The sequence below is a fragment of the Gopherus flavomarginatus genome, chromosome 5 (assembly GCF_025201925.1).
Source record: "Gopherus flavomarginatus isolate rGopFla2 chromosome 5, rGopFla2.mat.asm, whole genome shotgun sequence".
Classification (NCBI taxonomy): domain Eukaryota; kingdom Metazoa; phylum Chordata; order Testudines; family Testudinidae; genus Gopherus; species Gopherus flavomarginatus.
The window spans coordinates 40,146,626-40,167,784 of record NC_066621.1 but is presented as its reverse complement, the minus strand read 5'-3'; the positions used below and the strand labels follow the sequence as shown (position 1 = coordinate 40,167,784).

Sequence of the window (21,159 nt, the reverse complement as noted above, 5' to 3'; positions counted from 1 at the left end):
TTAGTGGGGACAGATCTTGAATCACTGACTGCACACTATTCCTTTGGGTTCACCACAGATCGCAGCCTATGACTTAACATAAACTTAAGTGAATAGGGGAGGTGTTCCCTACCACTAAGATCTAGTGTAGGGATTAGTCCATGAGTACATATGCACTTGGTATGTAGAGAAGGCTTAGCTTAAACTACAGGGGGGGGAAGATAATCATGAAGTGGCCAAAGAACAATCTTGGTTCTCTTAAACGTTTGTGCCCTGACCTCTTTACAGATACCACCCCCAGAAGCTTTGAGAAACCCCTCATGTTATTAGCTAGCTTCCTGTGCTGCAAAGGCATGGAGAAGAAAAGTGAGGCACTTCAGTAGAGAATGGAAGAATTGTGAACTAATACTCTTCAGCAGGAGGTTTTCAGGCTGCCTCCAAAGACCTCCTTCTGCAGGGAAAGGAGTGCCTTGCTTACAGACAGCCCCCCAACCTGAAGCAAATACCAGCAACTACACAACACAAACAGTAACCAAGGAACTAAACCCTGCTACAAACTTCAGTGCCAACTCTGCCCACATAGCTATTCAAGGGGCACCATCATAGGACCTAATCACATCAGGCACACCACCTGGGGTTCATTCACCTGCACATCTAAAACATATGTGCCAGTGATGCCCCTCTGCCGTGTACATGGGCCAAATGACAGTCTCTGCACAAAATAGACACAATCTGACATCAGGAATCATAACATTCAAAAAACAGAATACTTCAATCTGGTCACTCAATAACAGACATCAAAATGGCAATTCAACAAAAATTCCAGTGTGAAGCTGCAGATCTGGAATTAATTTGCAAACTAGATAACATCAGATTAGGCCTGAATAAAGATTGGGAGTGGTTGGGTCATTACAAAACCTAAACTTAATTTCCCCAATACTAATTTCTCCCTACTGTTAACTCACATCTTGTCAACTGTAATGGACCACTCTTTTAGCACTTCAAACATTATTTCTCCTCCATGGGTATCATGTTAATTGATTTATCTCATTAGACTGACTTAAAGAGTAAAGTACCCCACATCCTTTCATGTATTTATACCTGCTCCTGTATCTTTCACTTCATACATCTGATGAAGTGAGTTTTAGCCAATGAAAGCTTATGCCCAAATAAATTTGTCAGTCTCTAAGGTGCCACAAGGACTCCATTTTTTTTTTCTGATATAGACTAACATGGCTACCACTGAAAACTGTCGTCATACTTCAATTTAGTTTGGATGAAGGGCAAGCAAAGTTAGTGAAAGCTTTGGTGTATATATAGGGGAAGGGGAAAACAGTATCCTCTGAAACACCACCACCATTCAGTGTAAACTAAGCAACTATGCATTGGGGCACTTGTTATTGGGTCTCTTGTGGCAGACCCCAGTAAGGCTGAGTGCTGGTGTTGTTTTGTAACGGGTCAGCATTCCAGGCATATTTAGAAAACAGACTTCTGATTTTATGTGTATCTGCACCCAAGTTGCTGGTGTCCTATGTTACTCCATTCTAAGGTACTTGCAATTAATGAAGAATTTTATAAAATCATTTTTTGCTTTAATTGTATAGGTATTCCCATAGGTATGACACTGAAGTTCCATGAACTGTTCTTGTACACTCTATTGCATGAGGTTCATTGCTAGTAAACTGGCCCTAGGAACAAGTTCATGCCATCATCCATCAGGTACTGAAGCCCCAAACTTTGGCAGTACATGGCTGGTATGGTTGTATTGCTTCTTTGTAGAAGCTTTATGCATCTTGAGCACCGATATCATTTGGGGTAAAGACACTGCAGTATCCTAAGTAGGGGGGTATCTCAGCAGTCAGAAGGAATCAATTGGTCTCTTCATTTAACTGTATCTATCCACTTCATCAGACACATTCTCACTGGCTTCCATGATCACCTCCATCAGCCCGACGTAGTCACCATCTGCTAAGGAGATACCAGAATCATTAGGTGAGGGACTCTCTGCTCTCCTCTGTTCCTCAGTGTGATGAGCACTAGCATTTCCATTTCCTGTCTCTCTTCCAGTCCCAGAAACCTCTATGGAAGCCTGTACCAGGGCACTAGATGCATCATCTGAGCTTGGTCTAGGAACAGTGCCTGAGTTCCCTAAACGTGACCTCTCCAGCACTGGGGATGTCACGGGGGTGAATGAAAAGAAGAGGGGCCCACTGCTACCAGGGGTTCTCATGCTGGGAGTATGAAAGTTGCTGGGATTATCTGAGTTTGGGGTGGCTGCTGGTGTCATGTTCTCCAGAGTTAGCCAGGGATGTCGGTGGCTTTTCAGACTCTTCAAGCTCTTGAAGCTGCCTTGTTTTTCATGGTCTGGAGACTCTGCTAGGAAGGGAAACTTGGGGCTTTCCGATACTATAGATTGAGGCCCTGGACTCCTAACAGTGGCAACCTCATTTGTTTTATTGTTCAACGTGTTATTCTCTCCTTCCTCTACTGTCACCACCAGGGAGTCTGGGGCTTTGTCTTGCTCTCCTTGCCAAACAAAAGTTTCCTTAACTGCAGAACCAAGGGAGCTCTGGCTTTTGTCCACATCACTAGCCCTGGAAGGTGAGAGGTTGGCAAAGTTGTCTCTCATTGAAGTCGAACAGGCCACGATGCTGGAGAGAGCAGGGGGCTTCTTGCGTCCTGGGCGCCTGGATGGGAAGATCATAGGGATGGAGCTGATTGGTGTCTGTGGAGCACTATAAAAGCCAGGTCTCTCATAGAAGGGGATTGACACGAAGGCATCAAACTCTCTCAGTTTTCTATCTTCATTGTCCCATTGCTCCTGTGAACTGGAGCCTGGGTGGGAGGAGTCTCCCCTTTGCGGATTGGCACTGCAGGGGCTTCCAGGTTTCCCTACATCCTGGTACAAGTAATGAGGGAAGGGGGACAAAGGGTCATTCCTCTTGCGTGGCAGGTTCATCCGGGAGGATGACCTGGAGAAACTCGGTGACTGGACCCCCAGCAAGCGGCTCAGATGTCCCAGCAGTGGTGTAGAGTGGTTTGCCTCCTCATTCTCTTTAATTTGCTCCAGCGGCTGGAATTCCATCTCTTCTTTCTGCATGCTGGGGAGAGGCAAAACAGGCTGTTATGTACAGTGACTCTGCGAATTCTGGAAGGAATTTTCCTCCAGAGTGTGTTGGAAGGGACCTTGATGAATGGACTTTTGCCTTCCACTAGAATAGTGAGTAGAGATCAGTGAAGATCAGGGGGGATGACTGCAGCACAGGGCAAGCACTGGCAAACTTCAGCCCCTGACGTCTTCCTCTATATTGCTATGGGGAGCAGTATCTGGCACACAGTTATGGGCACTCGTGTTGGAGACGGGCAGAGGCATCATTATACACAAAGGAATGCAAACACAAACATGTTTTGACTGAGGAAGTCGAATCTCTCTCTCTCTCTCTCTCTCTCTCTCTGGGCTATATAGACACAACCTCGTACCATGCTTTCACATGCACAAGAGAGGATTTGAGCAACAGTGAACTCCAGAGGGGGGGCATTTGTGGCAGGGGAAGAATTGCTGCCTTCCTAGAAGAGCATTGGTAAAATCCAGAGATAATTTGACACAATGTGGCTCTGGGCTGGGGTGTGAATCTGGCCTCCATTGATAATTTCATGTGGCAGGAAAGCTTCACTCACCTAATGTCAAAGGTTGAGCCAAGAAATGATGTCCGCTTATACTCAGCAGTGGCTGCGGTGTAGGGTGGCTGGGGGTAGGACTCGTTCCAGTACAGGTCCTTCTCCATGAGGGGCAGATCCTGGTGCATGTCATCCACAGCGAGAAGGGAGACCTGCAGGGGATGATGGGAATGTCAGACTCAAGGGGGTAAAATTATTATTCTGCATGGTACAGTATCTTCATTTAAGAGAACAAATTCTCTTCCACAGAGTTTGCAATATGACTAGGCCCAGGAGTAGGGAAGAGATACAACAGGAAAGCACCCAATGAATAAGCAGCTGGGTTTGGTACATGGGTTGTTAGTTACTAGGGTTGTTCTTTATGTATACAAATTGGAATGAAGGGGAAAGTGAAGGAGTCAGCATTTGGAGTATAGAACAGTGTGTTTTAGGAGGGATTTGAAGGTGGAGTTTGTTGCTTGGTCCCAAGTAGGATGGAGACTCTTCTAGGCCCAAGAATCAGTGTGGAAAAGGCACAAGGTCATCGATGGGAGAAGGGGGTGCTGGGTTTGAGACGGGGCAGGAATGGCACAGCACAACGCCCTAGTGGGAGAGCATTGAGGTATAGCCCGGGGCGGCTCTATATGTTTTGCTGCCCCAAGCACAGCAGTCAGGCAGCCTTCGGCGGCGTTTCTGCGCGAGGTCTGCCGGGCCCGCAGATTTGGCAGTGGTTCTGCAGGAGGTTCGCCAGCCCCGTGGATTCGGTGGAGGTTCTGCAGGTGATCTGCCGGTCCTGCGCCTTTGGTGTAGCCGCCGCCAAATTGCTGCCGAATCCGTGGGACCGGCGGACCTCCCACAGAAAAGCTGCTGAACGCTGCCTGACTGCCGCCCTCATGGCGACTGACATGCTGCCGCCCCCTGGCTTGGCACCCCGAGCACGTGCTGGTGCCTGGAGCCGCCCCTGATATAGACAAGTCACATAAAGCCTTAAACATGAGCACAGGCCACCTGGGCTGGATAGAGAATGACACAGGAGGAGCATGAAGGGACGAAGCCCCTCACGCATGTGCAACTGGAGCAGCATACACAGAAAGTCACATGCTCAGAGGTGTGGTCCTATAGGGGCAGATCTTGTCCCATAATCTTCCATGCATGTGGGCTGGTTCCTCAGCTACTGAGGGAACGAGGAGCCGGGCTTTCTCGCGCATGCAGAAAGTGCTTTTTATCAAATCTCTGCTTACTCCTTCCCCTCCTTCTCCTTACTTTGACCCCTTTGTCTCCCCCCTCCCCGCAACACTCAGGCCCCCACCCTAAAGTTATGCTGTCTGCAGTGCAGAGAAGGAACTGGGGATGATAGAGAAGAGGTGCCATGTGAGTGCACCCCTGACCTCTCTCCTTGTGTTTGGAGATCTGGAGCTATGAGTCTATTCAGTCCTTGGGTGCTGCCCTATCACCGCTCTCATCTCTGATGGCCCTGTTGTTTGGGATCAGGGCGCACCATTACCTGCAGATTCCTATCAATGAGCCAGTTGGTTTCAAAATCATCATCATCCTCTCCGAATGGGTTGATGAGCTGTTCAGCCACCTGCGCATTGAGAGCATATGGCAAGGGTTTAAATCCCCTTCCCAAGAAAGCATCCTGCAGGGCCACTGGGACGCTGTGCCCTAGCACTAGGCCTGGGAAGCACATTTCAGCTACATTGCTTCTTGCAATGAGCAGCAGTGAGGGGGTTAAAAAGGGAAGATTAGCTGCCATGTGGCTTCTGGGACAGTTAGGGTATGGCTACACTTGAAATTTCAAAGCGCTGCCGTGGCAGCGCTTTGAAGTGTGAGTGTAGTCGGAGCGCCAGTGCTGGGAGAGAGCTCTCCCAGCGCTGCACGTAAACCACATCCCTTACAGGTGTAGCTTGCAGCGCTGGGAGCCGCGCTCCCAGCGCTGCAGCACTGATTACACTGAGGCTTTACAGCGCTGTATCTTGCAGCGCTCAGGGGGGTGTTTTTTCACACCCCTGAGCACGAAAGTTGCAGCGCTGTAAAGTGCCAGTGTAGCCATGGCCTTAGTGCTAATGTGTGTTTGCTGTTTACTGTGTTAAACTCCATTAGCCTTGCAGCTGAGGAGGAGGAAGCCAGGCCTCCATCAGTCAGTCACTGCAACTCCTGGATTCAGCCAGAGGGGTGGCCACAGAGCAATTCTCTGCAGGGCCAACGAAGCCCACTGCCTCAGAGCTAGGGTGACCAGATGTCCCGATTTTATAGGGCTTAAGTGTGAATCCAGATCTCCTGCAAGGAGGTGCCCTCAGATACAGGGAAGTGCCCTCAGCCTCTGCTGGCCTAGACAGAGAAAGCTAAGCCCTGGGACTTGATTGTGGGCCTGTTGCATGGCAGCGCAGGGCCTGGATCACTCAGACAGTGGTATGACCCCCCCAAGTGATATGAGAAACTCTTGCCTGGGCCTGGAAACAATTCCAGGCTTCCCATGTTGGGAAAAGGAGGCTCCCAAAAGGTCAGAGCATGTTTCCTTGGACTCACCTTTAACCAGCCAGCGTAGAAGAAGAACTGCAGGAGAGTAAAGACAGGCACAAAGAGATCCAGCTCATGGCCAGGATATTCCTTCGCTGGGTCCAAGAACTGCCGGCCGATCAGGCAGGCCAGGAAGAAGCTGTAAACGGCCACTGTGACCACCTGGGAGGGGCAGGGGGATGCAGTCAGAAACAGATCTCAGTTCCTAGCTTGCTTTCCTTGACATCCTTCCTCGGGTTCCCCTCCAACCCTTCCAAACTACCGCAGGCTGCTGAGGAGCTCTGTGGGACTGGTCCCTCTGCAGCCTTTCTAAGACTGTGTTTAAGAAGGCAAAGCTGGGCGCGTCTCTGGACAGGCACTGCCCCAATCCACCTGCTTCCTCTCAGCAGGAATGTGTCTTTCTGCTGCAGACATTTTTAAAATTACCCCCTACCCCTCAAATTATCTCCCTGTTCCCTCAATGACCATATAACTCTTGTCATTAGCTTTTCCCCTCTACCGCACCTTCCACCTGCAAAGCACATGTCTTAGGGGCAGTGAAGCCTCACAACACCCCCGTGAGGGCCAATGAGGAAATTAAGGCACTGAAGGGTTGTGTGAGCTGCCCGAAGTTGCATAACAAATCATCAGCAGAGCTGGGAAGTGCAACCTGGTCTCCCTCTCCTACCCCTAGGAAACTTCCCTGAGTGCCCGATGTCTCAGCTAGGTGGCAAAGTGCTGTCTTTCCTACCGGAGCAATGGGACTGTTGGGCTACTGGTTCTTGGGCTGGTTCTCAGCTGAAACCAAGAGATACCAGTGTGGACCAAATGCTGGAGGTTGCTAGAATTCCCAGCAGGGTGGTACCTGCAGTATTGCCGACCCCAAACTTTCAAAAATCATGAGTCTGGCTCCCAAAAATGATGTGATTGATTTAAAACTTGAGGGGTTTTTATACAGATCTTTTTTGAATTTGTCTTCTGCTTTCCCAACCTCCAGGTTTCACTTGCAGCACATTTTTAAGCTTTTCTCTACAACCATAAGGGCTGGAAACTTCCTTTTAGTTTTATAATGCAAGCTGAGATTCTCATGCGATCTCCTGATGCCAGAAGTTGGGGCTTTCTGAAAAAAAAAATACTGCAAGACTTGTGAGCTGGCAACACTGCCGAGTGACCTTCCACTCTACTCTGGACAATCCCTGCACCCAAGCCAGGATGGCAAAGCTTCAGGGGCACTTGTGGACATGCCTGGCTCACAATGCACTTGGAGTCGGGCCCTGGGTCAGGGGACTGTGGCTGGATATCGCTGACAGAACTCCCATTTCAGGCGACTGGAAGCACAGAGAAACTGTTTCCATTATTATGACTGAGGAGCCTGCATGGGCAGATTCTTCCTTCTTGAGGGTTTGACCTTCCTCCCACCCAGGCAGTGCAGCCTCAGCAGGCTGGTCTTGCTCGGCATTCAGGCCCTGGATCCAAGGATCCATGGTGCATTTGGGGTGGTGGGGTCCATGACAGGTTGGCAAAGTTGTCTCTCAGTGAAGTTGAACAGGCCACGATGCTGGAGAGAGCAGGAGGCTTCTTGAGTCCTGGGCGCCTGGATGGGAAGATCATAGGGATGGAGCTGATTGATGTCTGTGGAGCACTATAAAAGCCAGGTCTCTCATAGAAGAGGGTTGACACGAAGGCATCAGACTCTCTCAGTTTTCTATCTTCATTGTCCCATTGCTCCTATGAACTGGCACCTGGGTGGGAGGAGTCACCCCTTTGCTGATTGGCACTGCAGGGGCTTCCAGGTTTCCCTACATCCTGGTACAAGCAATGAGGAAAGGGGGACAAGGGGTCATTCCTCTTGCATGGCAGGTTCATCCAAGAGGATGACCTGGAGAAACTCGGTGACTGGAGCCCCAGCCGGTGGCCCAGATGTCCCAGCAGTGGCATGAATCCCCTGACCATGCCCCATTATTAACTGAATCCCCACTCTGTACTCCTGGGACACGGCTTTGGCTGTACGGTTCCCTGTTGTCTATGGATCCCTAGACACCCCGAAGAGCTGACCGCTGTGTGGAGCTGACATTGCTGGCTCAAGGCATTAGTGCACAGTGGGTGTGCGCATGAGGGTGTGAGCAGAGGCAGTGTAGCGCTGTGCCGTGCACTCCAGGAAAGTATCCTCTAGCCACCCGTAGTAACAGAGCTCCTGTGGAACAGCACTGTGACTAGCTGTGGCCTTGACATTCTCTTGCCTTTGATCCTAGTTTGCAGGAGAATCTGATTTGCACAGGACTCTAAATAAATCCCCCACTAACCTTTGCAGCCATCCAGAACTGGAGTTGTTCCTCTTTCACAGCAGACCACACTAATGGGAGTGAGCATTGCCTAAACAGCTGCATTATACAAGATGGGGCTGGCCTCAAGCTGTCTATCCGGGGGTTGCTGTCAGAGAGCTATTGAACGGTTAGGGTGAGTTGTGTCTAATGCAGATAAACAGCTTTCCCTGTCCACAGGGAGTGTAGATGGCACCTCCCACTCAGACCTGTGCTGCATTCTCCAGTGTCATCTGGGCTAAGGTACCATCATTGTTGAGTGGGGAGAAGCTGATGCATTTACAGGCTGATGAGCAGGTACTGGAGGGGTGTATATGTAGGAGGTATACATGGGAGTGTGTCTGGAGTTCATTTATATCTATGGTGTGTGTGGGGACACACGGGTCACCCACCATAGGTTTGTCCATGGATTGTCTGTCTATGAATTGATGAGGAATGTGGGTATGCATGCCTGGGATCGGTTTATGTGTGTGGGTAAAGTCTGTGTATGCGGAGTGTGCATTGGTGAGGTGTCCATGTGTGGTTTTGGGGTATATCTGGGGGTCCATGTGGGCGGTGGTGGGTGTATGTGGAGAACCACATTTGTATTAAAGAGCCTTGCCTATTTCCCAGCACATTGTGTCTCTGGTTGCTGTAATTCACCTTGCAGAGGCCATTGGGTGGGGCAGTGGCTGCAGAGGGCCTCCTGCACTCACCTGAGTGTAGACCAGCGGGATGCTGATCCAGTCATACCCATAGAGTCGCCCACACTGGCTACGCAAGGTGTTTAGTTCCTGGAGTGGGGAACAACAGAGAAAAGGGAATGGCTCCCTTCCACAGAAAAGCTACCTCATACTAACACCCTGCCATGCTCCTTCCCCTCCAGACTACGCTTAACCCCATGCAGGGCACAGCTCCCAGGTAGAGCAGGGAATTCACTTTCTATGATCATTCATTCCTGGGCTTTGCCCATTCTTAAATATTGAGCTTTCTGCCCTCCCCACTGCCACACTGGAGCACCAGTGGGACCTCTGGCTTGTCCTGAAGGGACCTTTTCTTTACTGAAGTCAGGAGGGGATTCAGGGCCTGATTCTCCTCTCACACCGGTGCAAACTGCGAGTAACTCCTCTGGAGTCAATGGCATTAGACCCTGGTAAAGCAGTGTGAGAGAACAGCCAGTCTCCTTGTCTAAAGTCCTGGGCAGTCTCACACAATTGCCATGCTAGTGGACCCCACACCGTATTGGACTAACTTCACATTTTCTCCCCTCCACTGAGTGATAGATATGAGTGGGCATGTTTCTCATTGAAGTTAATGGAGTTACACCATGGGTGTGATTGGTGCAGTCTCTAAGCCCCACCTCACCCTCCCTGCTCCCCTGGGTGACCAGCAGCAAGTCCTTCTGCTCCACCCAGAGAGGAGGGCAGAGCTGGTTCCTTCTTGACATGCCCTCTGGTTGTCTCCAGAACTCACATTCAGGATGCCCTGGAGCAGCACACTATCCCGGATCCTGCCCTCGTTCCGCGCCTTCACAGCCAGGTTCGAGAACCACACACAGGGGATCCAGAACTTGTTGTGGGGAGAGTTCAGGCTCTCAAACTTCTTGTGCTCTTCTGGGGTCATGAGGCCTAAATGGGCAAAAGGAGATGGGGGACAGAAGACAATAGAGAGCCTCCCCTTTCCAGTCTTTCCTCGACACATGAAAAACCCGCAGGCTCCTGTGGGTGGGTCTTCAGGTCACAAAGCAAATTGACCCACACATCAGGAGATCCCATGGTGTCAGGGAAGTTCTGCCACTCACAGGATGGCCCAGTCTCTTGTGGAAACTCATGTGCCTGTCCCCTTCATCTGGCCCTACAAATCATCAGGCCAGCTTTGGACCAAGGAGAAAGAGAAAGAATCCAGGTGCAGAGCCCTACCTAAGGCAGCAGAGCCTGACTGGTGTTCTGATTGTCTGGGGATTTTGCCGCTCACAAAGGTTTGGCATGCACCTCTGAGCTCTCCACGGTGACACCACCTCCTACACCAGTTGTATTCCACGTTCCCTGTGTAGAGGTCAGCACTACACACTCTGGGCTTGTCCTAAGAGTTCTCTCAGTGTAGAAAATCAGCTAATGTTCAAAGGGCCAGGCTCCCACTCTCTGTCTGATAGAGAGGGGCTCATTTTCTGCTGCCACAGCCTCTGTGCATCTGATCCGGTAGCTCTTTACACCTATATTGCACTCCGTGGCCCAGATTCTTGAGTGAGCTGTGATCAGTGCAGGAACAGAGGAGAAAGCTCTAAGCTGTCTGTCTGCTCTCCTGGTCTACGGCCAAACCAGTCCTGGCATAATTTTGAGTAGCCTAAGTAGTTCTTAGTTATGTAAGCTGGAGTAGTTCCAAAGGGCAGGATATCTGTGGGGTAGGTGCCATCTAGAGGCAGGGTATTTGAAGACAATTACCCTAAGAGGGCAGGTTACTTCCAGGGTAATTTCCCAGAAGGGGCAGAGTATTGATAGGATGGGGCCATGGGTCAGGGTATTTCCAGGGAAAGCATCTGTAAGCACCAGGTATTGCATGAGGTGTTTAGAACAGAGGAGCAGGATATTTACAGGGTCGGTGCCATGTAATTACAAACTCCTCTGGAGGAGACTGTAATTATCCTGTGTACCTAGTGAAGCCTGTCTAGGTCTCAGAGTACTCACGCCCTGAAACCTGGCCTCCTCCCTCCTTGTTCTCAATGCTGGGGCTCACTGTTGCTTTGTAAGAACAGGCTTTTACGGAAGCCCACTAGGGCCAAATGTGCGATGCATTAGCTCTAGAATGTGTCATTCACATCCAGCAGTCATGCCTTTTAAAGAGGAATAACAGATGTCCCACCCATGAAGCACCCCCATAACAATACTTAACACATCCCACACCACTAAATAACCCTCACAACACCCCTGATAGGAACTATTTTAATTCCTTTTGGTAAATAGGGGGAATTGTAGATGGGGAAACTGAGGCACAAGACAGCTGCGGCTTGCTCAAGGTCACACAGTCAGTATGAGAACTAAAACAACCAAATTGCTGGCTTCCGCACTGCTGCTCAGAACACACCTCTGACCACGAATACTATCTGGTCTAAATCAATATCAACAAAAGGCCTTTAAAGAGATGAAATCTATGACCACATCACTGCTGTCTGGGTTACCTGCATCTAAGCTGCTGTTAGAATTCTCTTTGCTATGAGCTGCTCTATGTTTGAAGTAAACCTCATGTTCAAGGTGCTGATTTTCCGACTGACAAAGACAAACCATATTTAATAAAACCAGAGAAAACAAGGTGAAAAAGTAGAAAGTTGAATGAAAAGCAATGACCTTCAATGACCACCAGAGAGTGCAACAATCCGAGAATCAAGTCAAGAATGCATATGAGACTTGCGGTTATGAAGAGATTCAACTTTTATTTGTCTTTGTGTGCTTCTTTCATCTGTGTTATTCTCTTAATGTGTATTCCCCCCTTCCCCTCCAACAGTACATAAATTGTCAGTAGCCACCACTCCCATGAGCATAACTTACAATGCATAATCATGCACAGCAATTACTGATCATGGGTAAAATCCTCCCCAGTGCAGGAGGCCTATTCAAGCTCCACCACTTTGACTCATGCTGAAGGCTCAAGTAGTGCAGAGGACTCTGCTGGCCCTTTGCACTGGGGGGAGCATTTCACCGTGTCAGCACAGCTCATGAGCAAACCTACAATAATAAAGTGTCAAGGGGATCAATGGAAGCCATCTTGTTCTTCCCAATGACCCTACAGAAACAAACCAGACCCTGCCACTACAGCTTTCTGACGAACCCTGCAATAAAGAGCAAGTGTATACAGCCCAATGTCCTCAGGAACAGCTCTGCAATAACAAATCAGAGTACCCAACCCCAAACCTGCAATAACCAACATGTGTGTGTGCTCACAGTACAGGAAAAATTAATTGTGATCAGAAACTAGCCTTCAGTTGCATTATTTCAAAGCTCAAACAACAAGAAAAAACATGACTGGCTAGGTCGATCTCAAAGATGCATTCTCTCCTTGGTAGCAGTAGTGAGGGGGCTAATGACACAGGGCTCAAGCCTGAGTAATTCCTGGCTGTGCTGGGAGTCCTCAGTTTCCCAGAAATCCCAGTGGTAGGTGCTCAGCACCTGCAGCAATCACTGAGCACTTTACAGGACTGTGTCCATAATGCTCATTGCCTGGCACCTGCGCTTCTTGTTTGGGACCGATAGATTTGTTTGGATTTCCTGGCTTGTCCCCCTAGCCCTGGTCTCCTGAGCTACAAGAATTACAGTGGGTATCTCTGTATCTCGAGGTCATGCAGTTGTTTCCACCACACCTGACCCAGCCAGCCCTTCCAGGACTGTAGCAGCCTCTGGGTTAGGCTTAGCAACTGCGCTAGAGATGGAGAGGGCACCTACCTGCTCGCACGATGTGCTCTGTGCTGGGGAAGCGCTTGTAGACAGCGGTGCTGACAGAGCGGAGGATCAGCACACTGCAAAGGTTGCTGTAGCGCATCAGGGTGCGCCGCAGGAGGCGCCCATACTCGTCTTGTCCATCCACGTTACTGGAGACCAGGTTCATGATGCGGTCGGGCCATGGAATGCTCTCATATTGACCCCACCAGCGAGATACCACCAGGGCTACATAGAAACCTAGGGCGGAATTGGCCTACTTAGTCCATCCAGATACCTGTTAGATACACCAGGATCTGCAGGGGAGGAGTGGCTAGTTATGTCCCAAGTGCATCCCAATGGCCCACAGAGCAGTGTCCAGATAGGAAGGAGTAGCACCATCCCACCCCCCAGGCCCACACTCCTTACCCAGCACAAAGGACACAGGGATCAGTTCAGCATAGTTATGGCAATACAGAGCCAGCTTCTCAAACATCAGCCTTTGGCTTGCATTTAGGATCAGCCTGAAAAGAAAACCCAGAGGCACATTCTCACTATCAGCCTTGCAGAAGAGACTTCACCCTTCCCAGCCCTGCGTGGATGGGAGTCCATGAGCAAAGCCAATGAAACCACTGTGCTCTCTGACCTAGGAGATGTTCCATGGGAAACACCTTGCCTGTCAACCCAGGGGATGTTTTACCCAGGGGAAGCATCACATGAAACGTGTTGCCATCCCATCTAGGAGATGACTGTGCTAAAGGAAATGACCCAGTAGCCAACTCAGGAGATACTTCCGGGCCTGCTGTGAGGCAAACTTGCAACCAAACTAGGGCTGCTGGCTCAGGTGCTGCAGTGAGTGAGTCAGTCCTCAGGCATACAGTAGCAACCTATCACCAAGCAGAGACTACATCAGATGACCCCAGTCTCAAGTATTTCCACAACCCCAGCAGACCTGTAGAGCAGGTCAGTCTGAGTAATGGTGCTACCCAGTCAGGAGCCCTCCTGCTGCTTCGCAGTGCAGCAGACTATAGCTGCAGCCCCAGTCCTGCCTGAGCCCGGTCCTTGCCCTGCAGTAGCCTCACTTCAGCCACGTCACTGACCTGCTCCAACCTTTCTTCTGTCTTTGGATCTCCCTGCAACCCTCAAACTCTGACTATCCAATTTCTACCTTCAGCGCATGTCTGCACTCCGGTATTAGCTTGTCTTGTCGCTGAACTCTGACCACCCAGCTTCGAACTCTGGCCTGTACCTGGACTCTGGCTATGGTTCCAATCCTGGCTACAGACTCTGATTTCGGTTTTGACTCCAGCCTGCCCCCAGATCTTGATTCCAGGACCATGTTTGGCTCAGGTCCAACCCTATGCCTAGCTGTGACCCAGGCTGCAGCCACTAGGCCTGACTATCGGAAGCAATGCCTGACACCTGCTGTCTGACCCTATGGGCAAAACACAAATGTCCAACCTAGGAGAGGCGTAGTGGCCAATACAGAGATGTTGTATGATACCAGAAATGTACCATTGAACTGGATTTAGCAGGGCCAGTTCTACGTTTTTTGCCACACCAAGCAAAAAAAAATGTTGACTGTCCCCCACCCAAGCCCTGGGCTCTCTCTTCCCTTCCCGCCCCCACACTCCTTGCTGCCCCAATCATTCTGTCTGCTCCGTAAGAGACACCAGAGGAAATGCCATGCTGTGCAATCTAAGGGATTTCTTCCCCAAAACACCCTTCCGGGGTTATCCTCTGTATGTTCACTACCTAAGCCCAGAGAAACCATCTTTCTGCGGGATGGGGATGTCTCCTGTATATGCACATCCAGCTTATGTGCATTCATTTAACCATAATCTGCTCTTTTCTGGAAGGACAGGTATCCATCATACATAACTTACTTTCCCTCCACGGAGAATCCATCTAAGGAGAAGGGTCACCCTGTGTATATTTCACTAGTAACTTGGGAGAAACTCTAACCCCACTGATAAGGAAAAGCTGTCAGCTAGTAAACTCTATTGGAACAGTGAGGAAAGAGCTTTCCTCTCTTCACGTCTCAGTAGATCCAGGGAACAAGTCTCCGCTGTTCTTGGGAAATGGAACCTCTGCAATGCACCATCACTGACACTGCTTCCCAAGACTAGGACCTGTACTAAACATTTCTTGCCCAGTTCCTTTTCCCCAGTAGCCAGTATTATTGTCCCCAAACCCACACTGCCTGAATAATGGGCAGAACCTGGATGGGTCTCTCAGGGCTCAGGTGAAAGAGGAAACTTACCTGTAAGTGAGGCTGATGCTAAAGTAGAGAGTGATGAAGATGAAGAATTCACAGTAGAGGAGTTTGTAGATACTCCCTTTCCATCGGAGCAGGAGCTGCGAGAAGGTGCCCAGGCGCGCATCAGCTACCCGATTTGTGTATGTAACAGTCATCACAGAGCCTGTGAGGAACAAAACATGAAGATGCTGAGGTCATCAGGAAAACTGCTAAAGGGGTGGAAGGAGGCTGTGGTACAGCAAGTGTGACTGAGCTAGTAAGGGATTTCTGTGCAGTGTGGGGACACTGTCCAGAAACAGCAACACTAGGTGTCCATCCCAGCTGTGCACAGAGACTCAGGTTCTTCTCTTCCTGGGGCCACCCCAAAGTCCATTTTAGGTAGGCCCAGAAATCCAATTCAGAGAATCATGCCATGGCCCTTTTATCAAAAGCAAACACAGTCCAGAACAACAGGAAGTAGTGAGGATGGTTCATATGTGCTAGATGGAACTGGGCCTATTGAATTTCCTATGGTTTAGGCTGGAGCTGCGCCCTTGTTCTTTAATGAAACATCTGGACTGGTAGCGTCTGGCTGTGGAAGACTCAGAAGGACATATCTCGACTTTCCCTGATTTATCATTATTTATCTATCTAGGTGTTTATACCATGCCCATCAGCTCCGTATCTGGGTGCCTGTAGAACTTGTCGATTTGCTGTCTCAGGAAAGATGAATCTTGCTAAAATACATGTTTCTCATAGTTTTTTCTAAGGAATCCTCAAAGAATCCATTGCAAAAAACCTGGATCAGATTGGTCTTGTATAAAAGATCCATATCCAGCAACCTAACCCGTAACAGCTGCCTTCTATAGCAGAGCAAACTTTGTTGCAAGCAAGAAGTCTGGCCAGTATCCCAGGGAGAGCAGAGGGCACTGGTGCTGTGGAAGCTGATGGAGTGTCCAAGTCTCTTTGAAGAGAGTGCTCAGGCCTTTTTCCCTGATAAATTCTTCCACTTGTAACTGGGACATTTACCAATATAATCCAATCAGCTGCATGGAGGGGGAAGGATTTGCCAGCTTTACCCTTCCTTCCTTCCCAGGATAATGCTTTGCAAAGGTCACTTTATGTTAGGATTGGTATTTGACTCTTGTCATTCCCAGCCATTGAACTGAGGCTCAGGAACAGAAAAAGGGCTCTTCTTTACTGTTATTTCAGAGCTCCTGGAAGATGCTGCATGGACAGCCCTGAGCATGGCCAATGGCAGTGCTAGATGCCCCTCCCAAAGCGTCTCTGCAGGGGCACGAAGGGAGCACAGACTCCACTCAGTCCTTGGTCTGTAGCTGACAAGGAGGCAGATTTGAGCCAGTTGTGATGATGGATTTTGACCTGTTCCCTGAGATCCAGGCTGGCAGCACTAACTCACGTCACATAAAAACAACGAGGAGTCCTTGTGGTTTTAGCCCACAAAAGCTTATGCCCAAATAAATTTGTTAGTCTCTAAGGTGCCACAAGGACTCCTCATTGTTTTTGCTGATACAGACTAACATGGTTGCTACTCTGAAACCCATCCCGTCACATAAACCTCAAAGCAGCCAAGCAGTGGTATCAATATTCAGCCACTAACTGACCTGGTCTAGGTTTATACTGTGACCTAGTAGCAAAAGGCTCCCTATTCATTACCAATTCCTTGAGCTCTGTAGGAACCCTTGGATGGGTGGCAGAACCAGCTTAAAGTATCTGAAGGCAGGAATGAGAGAGAAAGGGTCACACCTGCTGCTCTGGCAGAGACAAAGTGACTGGGACACAGATCTAGAGCCTGGGTGATTGGCAGCTGTAGTTGGAGGGGAAAAGGTCTGAAAGCAGACTCCAGAGAAGTGGTGTACAGCCCCTGGGAATGTGTGTAAAGGTGGAAAAAGAGAAGACAGAGTAAAGGAAAGAAAGAAAGGAAGGAAGAAAGAAAGGAGGCTCGGAGGGGAGAGAGAAAGGTAGATAAGACAGAAAGAGAATGGGGCAGAAGGAGAGAGGTAAAGGTGGAGACAGGAGACCAAAACGGGAACAGGATAGGTGTGTGGAGAAGGGGAGGAAGAGGGAGGGGAAGATGAGGGGAGACAGTTCGTTAAGAAATGTTTTAAATCAGGCTTGGGCACATCTCCAGGACTAAGTGGAGGTAGTTTAAACACATCAGAGAACAGCAAAGTGGGTTGATCCCACCCGCAAATGAATGCCCTGACTTGAATTGCGGCTCTTTGATGAGCGCAAGTGGCAGGGGGTGGGGATGGGTGGCAGTGGTGCTGGCTGCAGTGTGGAAGGAAGAAGCCATTCACATCTTCTTGCCCCTCCTGTTCCATTCACGTCAGCTTTGGGGAGTCCTCCTCCTCCAGTGCGGCTTGTCCAAGGAGAAAGTGTAAAGGCTGGGAAGACAATAGAAAGCTTCCTGTGGCTGAATTCTCCTCATACTGTAGGTTTCCTAGCCTCTTGGGCTGTGGACCCCTCTTTTGAAGGATGGCCCTTCCTTGCATTTACGTCAGTGCTTGCAGTTTCTCAATATCACGGTTTACAGCTTTCCAGTGTTTATTTTATTAGACATTTCACTCTGCAGTTCTGCTGGGGGAGGTTTCAAGATCAAGACATCTCTGGAGTATGTTCCAAAGCAGCAGAGAATTGGCCCCTTGCTGGCAGCCTCAGCAGAAGGCTGAGTCTTTCGGTCCATTGACTTCAAAGGGCAGTGGATCAGGCCCTAGAAATGGTCCAGGCTGCCCAGAGCTGCTGCTCAGACAACTTTCCCCAGCACTAAATACATTTAGGAAAGATCCCCCTTGACTTCATGGGTTTGCATCAGGCCTCTGGGGAACTGAGGACAAATGAGAACAATGATCAGGCCGGGGAGAAAAGCGTGCATCCCCCCAGGTGTCTAGGCTGTGAAGGGCAGCACTGCAACAGCACAGCATCTGTCCTATTAATGCTGGGCTCAGAAGAAGGTGCATGTCCACATTCTCAAGGACGGCACCTTCAGCAAGGCCACGTCCCCGACACCACACTGAGGGTAGCAGATAGCACCTTTTGCAATAATATGCTCTAACACCATGCTGAGGAGGTGGATGATAGTGTTGTCCAGGGTGTGAAGGAAAGTGACTCCAGCAGCACAGTGGAAAGAGGAGTGAATAGTTTGCAGCAAATAAGAGCATCACCTTTTTTCTGACCATGAATTGCTTGTGAGCTGTTACAACGTTCTAGCATTTATTTGTTATGCAATGTATTCACTGAACCATTATCAAGAAATTGTCTCATCTCATTAGGACTCAATGATAGTCAAAATTCAAGCCGCATTGGTTAGTTGGACTGGACATAGATCCTGTGTGATATAGTTTCTGTTCCCTAATTGGATGAGCCTAACTCCTAGAATCAGGTGTTTATTATGGGGGGAGGGATAGCTCAGGGGTTTGAGCATTGGCCTACTAAACCCAGGGTTGTGAGTTCAATCCCTGAGGGGGCCATTAAGGGAACTGGGGTAAAAATCTGGGGATTGGTCCTGCTTGGAGCAGGGGGTTGGACTAGATGACCTTCTGAGGTCCCTTCCAACCCTAATAGTCTATGATTCTATGAAGACTCAGGTTTGTGAATTCAAATTCTGCTGCTTCTTTTTGCAACCATGCCTGCCAGGAAGCTTGTTCCCAGAATGTTTTTGGAAAATGAACACACAAGTTGCAAGAACACCAGCAGAGTGATTTCTTTCACAGATTCAAATAAAGGCTAATGGACAGTATTTGCCTGCACTAGCTAGTGACAGCTGCCCCTAATGCTGAGCTGGGTGTTGGGTGGATGGGTCTGTTCTGATTTTGAAAGACAGTACGGCACAGCAAACCCGGACACCACGCGTGAGTGCTGGAGACAGAGCATGCCCAGGGTCGGAAGAACAGCAATCCCAGCAACACCCCTCCAGCCATCAATTAAATCAGAATATTTCCTAATGAATCATGTTGAGGGAGGAAGTGTGTTCAGGAAATGAAATCAGCCCCCCCAGAAGCAATATCTGTTAATGGCACTGTGAGCCTTAATGACTAGATTTCTAGCACAACCGTGAGTGTATAATAATGATAATAATAATTAATAAGAGGAGTTACACCACCATAACATTGATGTAATGAAATATCAATTCAGAACCTGCAGGCCTCTATTGGACAGACTAATACAAGTTATACAGTTAGAGGTGTGCTTCTTTTTTCAAATTCATGAATATTTATCCATAGCTGAAGCTGCTAGCTTTTGCCCACTTGTAAGTGAGCGCACAAACACACACATACCCTGTTGACTCCCAGCTGATGCCCCCAAACTGCAGGTGCACTATAAAGCATGAAATCAACCCTCCTCCTGGGAAATGGACCTGGAAAGCTGCATTGCTGACCATCTTAAAGACCAACGTGACCCTCCATCCCAAAAGGAACACACACATATCCAGTGTTATTACTCTTTCTGAAGATGCTACTGCTTTGGCAGTACCTTTTGTGTTGCATTTTCAGTGACAATTGGCTGAGTCTCAGCCCACACTGTGATATCAGAAACCTGCACAGCTGAGACCTTTGTCTGCCAAGTAGATCACTCCTCTTGTAATGCCTGTTATATGCGTACATTTTCATATATGTTTCTAGGACTTAGAAGGCTGGTTGCAACTTTAACTGCTCCATAACCTACATCTAGGTTCTGTACCAGAAAGGTACACACACTTACATAGCTGTCTTGGGGACCTATTACACAGAGCGGGCTGGGTTGTGTGTGTTACACACCTCCCGTCATGTCTCAAAGCACCCAGGGAGACTCTTCCTTACATAACTCAAATGCAGAATAAATTTTTACCAAACATGGAAAACTTCAGCTCGTCTTTATGTAAATAATGGCTGTTTCCCACTTCCATCTAATTCCTCTGCTGCAGGCATAGGGCACGGGCCATTTCCTATGCTTTTTCCCTTTGCTCTGGATGGTTAAGGTAGTTTCCCTGCCATCCTGCCCATTGGGGTGGAAATGTTGCAGAATGGGACTACATGCGTGGCTTTCTCTGCAGTTTGGGGCTGAGGGATGCAGCATAAGGTCAGTGTTGGGACTGGCATATCGGGATCTGGGATAGACAAGCAGAAAGAGAAAAAAACACTCGCACATCATTTCTAGTTAGTCTGCATAGCCAGATACCCAGCTGCCTGGCATTTTGTATGAGTGAGGTCTGTTCTCCCAGCATTTACACAGCCACTGCCTGGTTACTCGCTGAATAGTTCTGGTCATTCCGTTTGGATTAACAATCACATCCAGAAACTGATGGACATTAACCAGCTCTCACAGCCCTCACACAGACAGACAGACAGACTCAATCAAGTGTCCACAACGGAAAGATGGATGCTAATATACCATGGTGATCGGCACAGTATAATACTATAGATAGACAGATCAAACCAGCAGTCCCTGAGGGACTCTTTCCAGCCATGTGATAAAGCCCCATGGGGTGCGAGTACTTACCAGCAAAGGCTTCTGGACTGCACGGGATACTTGGGAAGTTTGGTCCTGCATGTGTCCTCGCTGGGTCCTTTGTCGGCACACGCCACCTCCCTCCTCCCACCGCCCCCTCGGCTCATGGGGGATTGAACCTGACAGAGACCGGGTGCTCTAAGGAGCCTGAAACAGACTTGGGAGCTGCAGCCGGTCACTTGATTCTTTAATCCCACTCCCATTACAAAAGAGACTCTTGTCTTTTGCGCTGTTCCTTTCTAATCTTCCGAGTAAGCCCCTGTGTGTTTACAGAGGCGGCTGGGGGAGGGAGGAGGCAGGGCTGGCTGCTTGGAGGCTGCTGCTAACTCCTGGCACAGCCAAGGTGGCTACAAGAAGAGAGGCATTTTCCTCTAATTCTTTCCTGTTTGGTTCCTTCCTGTGTGTCCCGGTTTCAGAGGAGCCCCGGGGATTAAGAGAGGTTGGAATTTTCCACAAATGCTGTAAAATACCTTTCCCTCATGACCTGCATGGCCCCGCCATGGCCCAGCTCATACCTTGGTGCAAGAGGGCAGGAGGCCTTGCCCCTGTGGACAAGAAGCTATATGGACGT

At 49.2% G+C, this 21,159-nt stretch overlaps 1 protein-coding gene across 1 annotated transcript; it reads right to left on the bottom strand.

The window, feature by feature from the left end:
* Window positions 1–1,075: 1,075 nt before the first annotated feature.
* Window positions 1,076–20,779, bottom strand: BEST1 (bestrophin 1). The gene is made up of 10 exons (XM_050952845.1): window positions 20,580–20,779; window positions 15,105–15,264; window positions 13,271–13,365; window positions 12,869–13,102; window positions 9,909–10,063; window positions 9,152–9,229; window positions 6,166–6,318; window positions 5,141–5,221; window positions 3,658–3,809; window positions 1,076–3,080 (listed from the first exon to the last, which is right to left on the bottom strand). The coding sequence occupies exons 2-10, from the start codon at window positions 15,254–15,256 to the stop codon at window positions 1,865–1,867; spliced, it is 2,316 nt and encodes a 771-aa protein (XP_050808802.1). The 5' UTR covers window positions 15,257–15,264; window positions 20,580–20,779; the 3' UTR covers window positions 1,076–1,864.
* Between the last annotated feature and the right edge of the window lie 380 nt (window positions 20,780–21,159).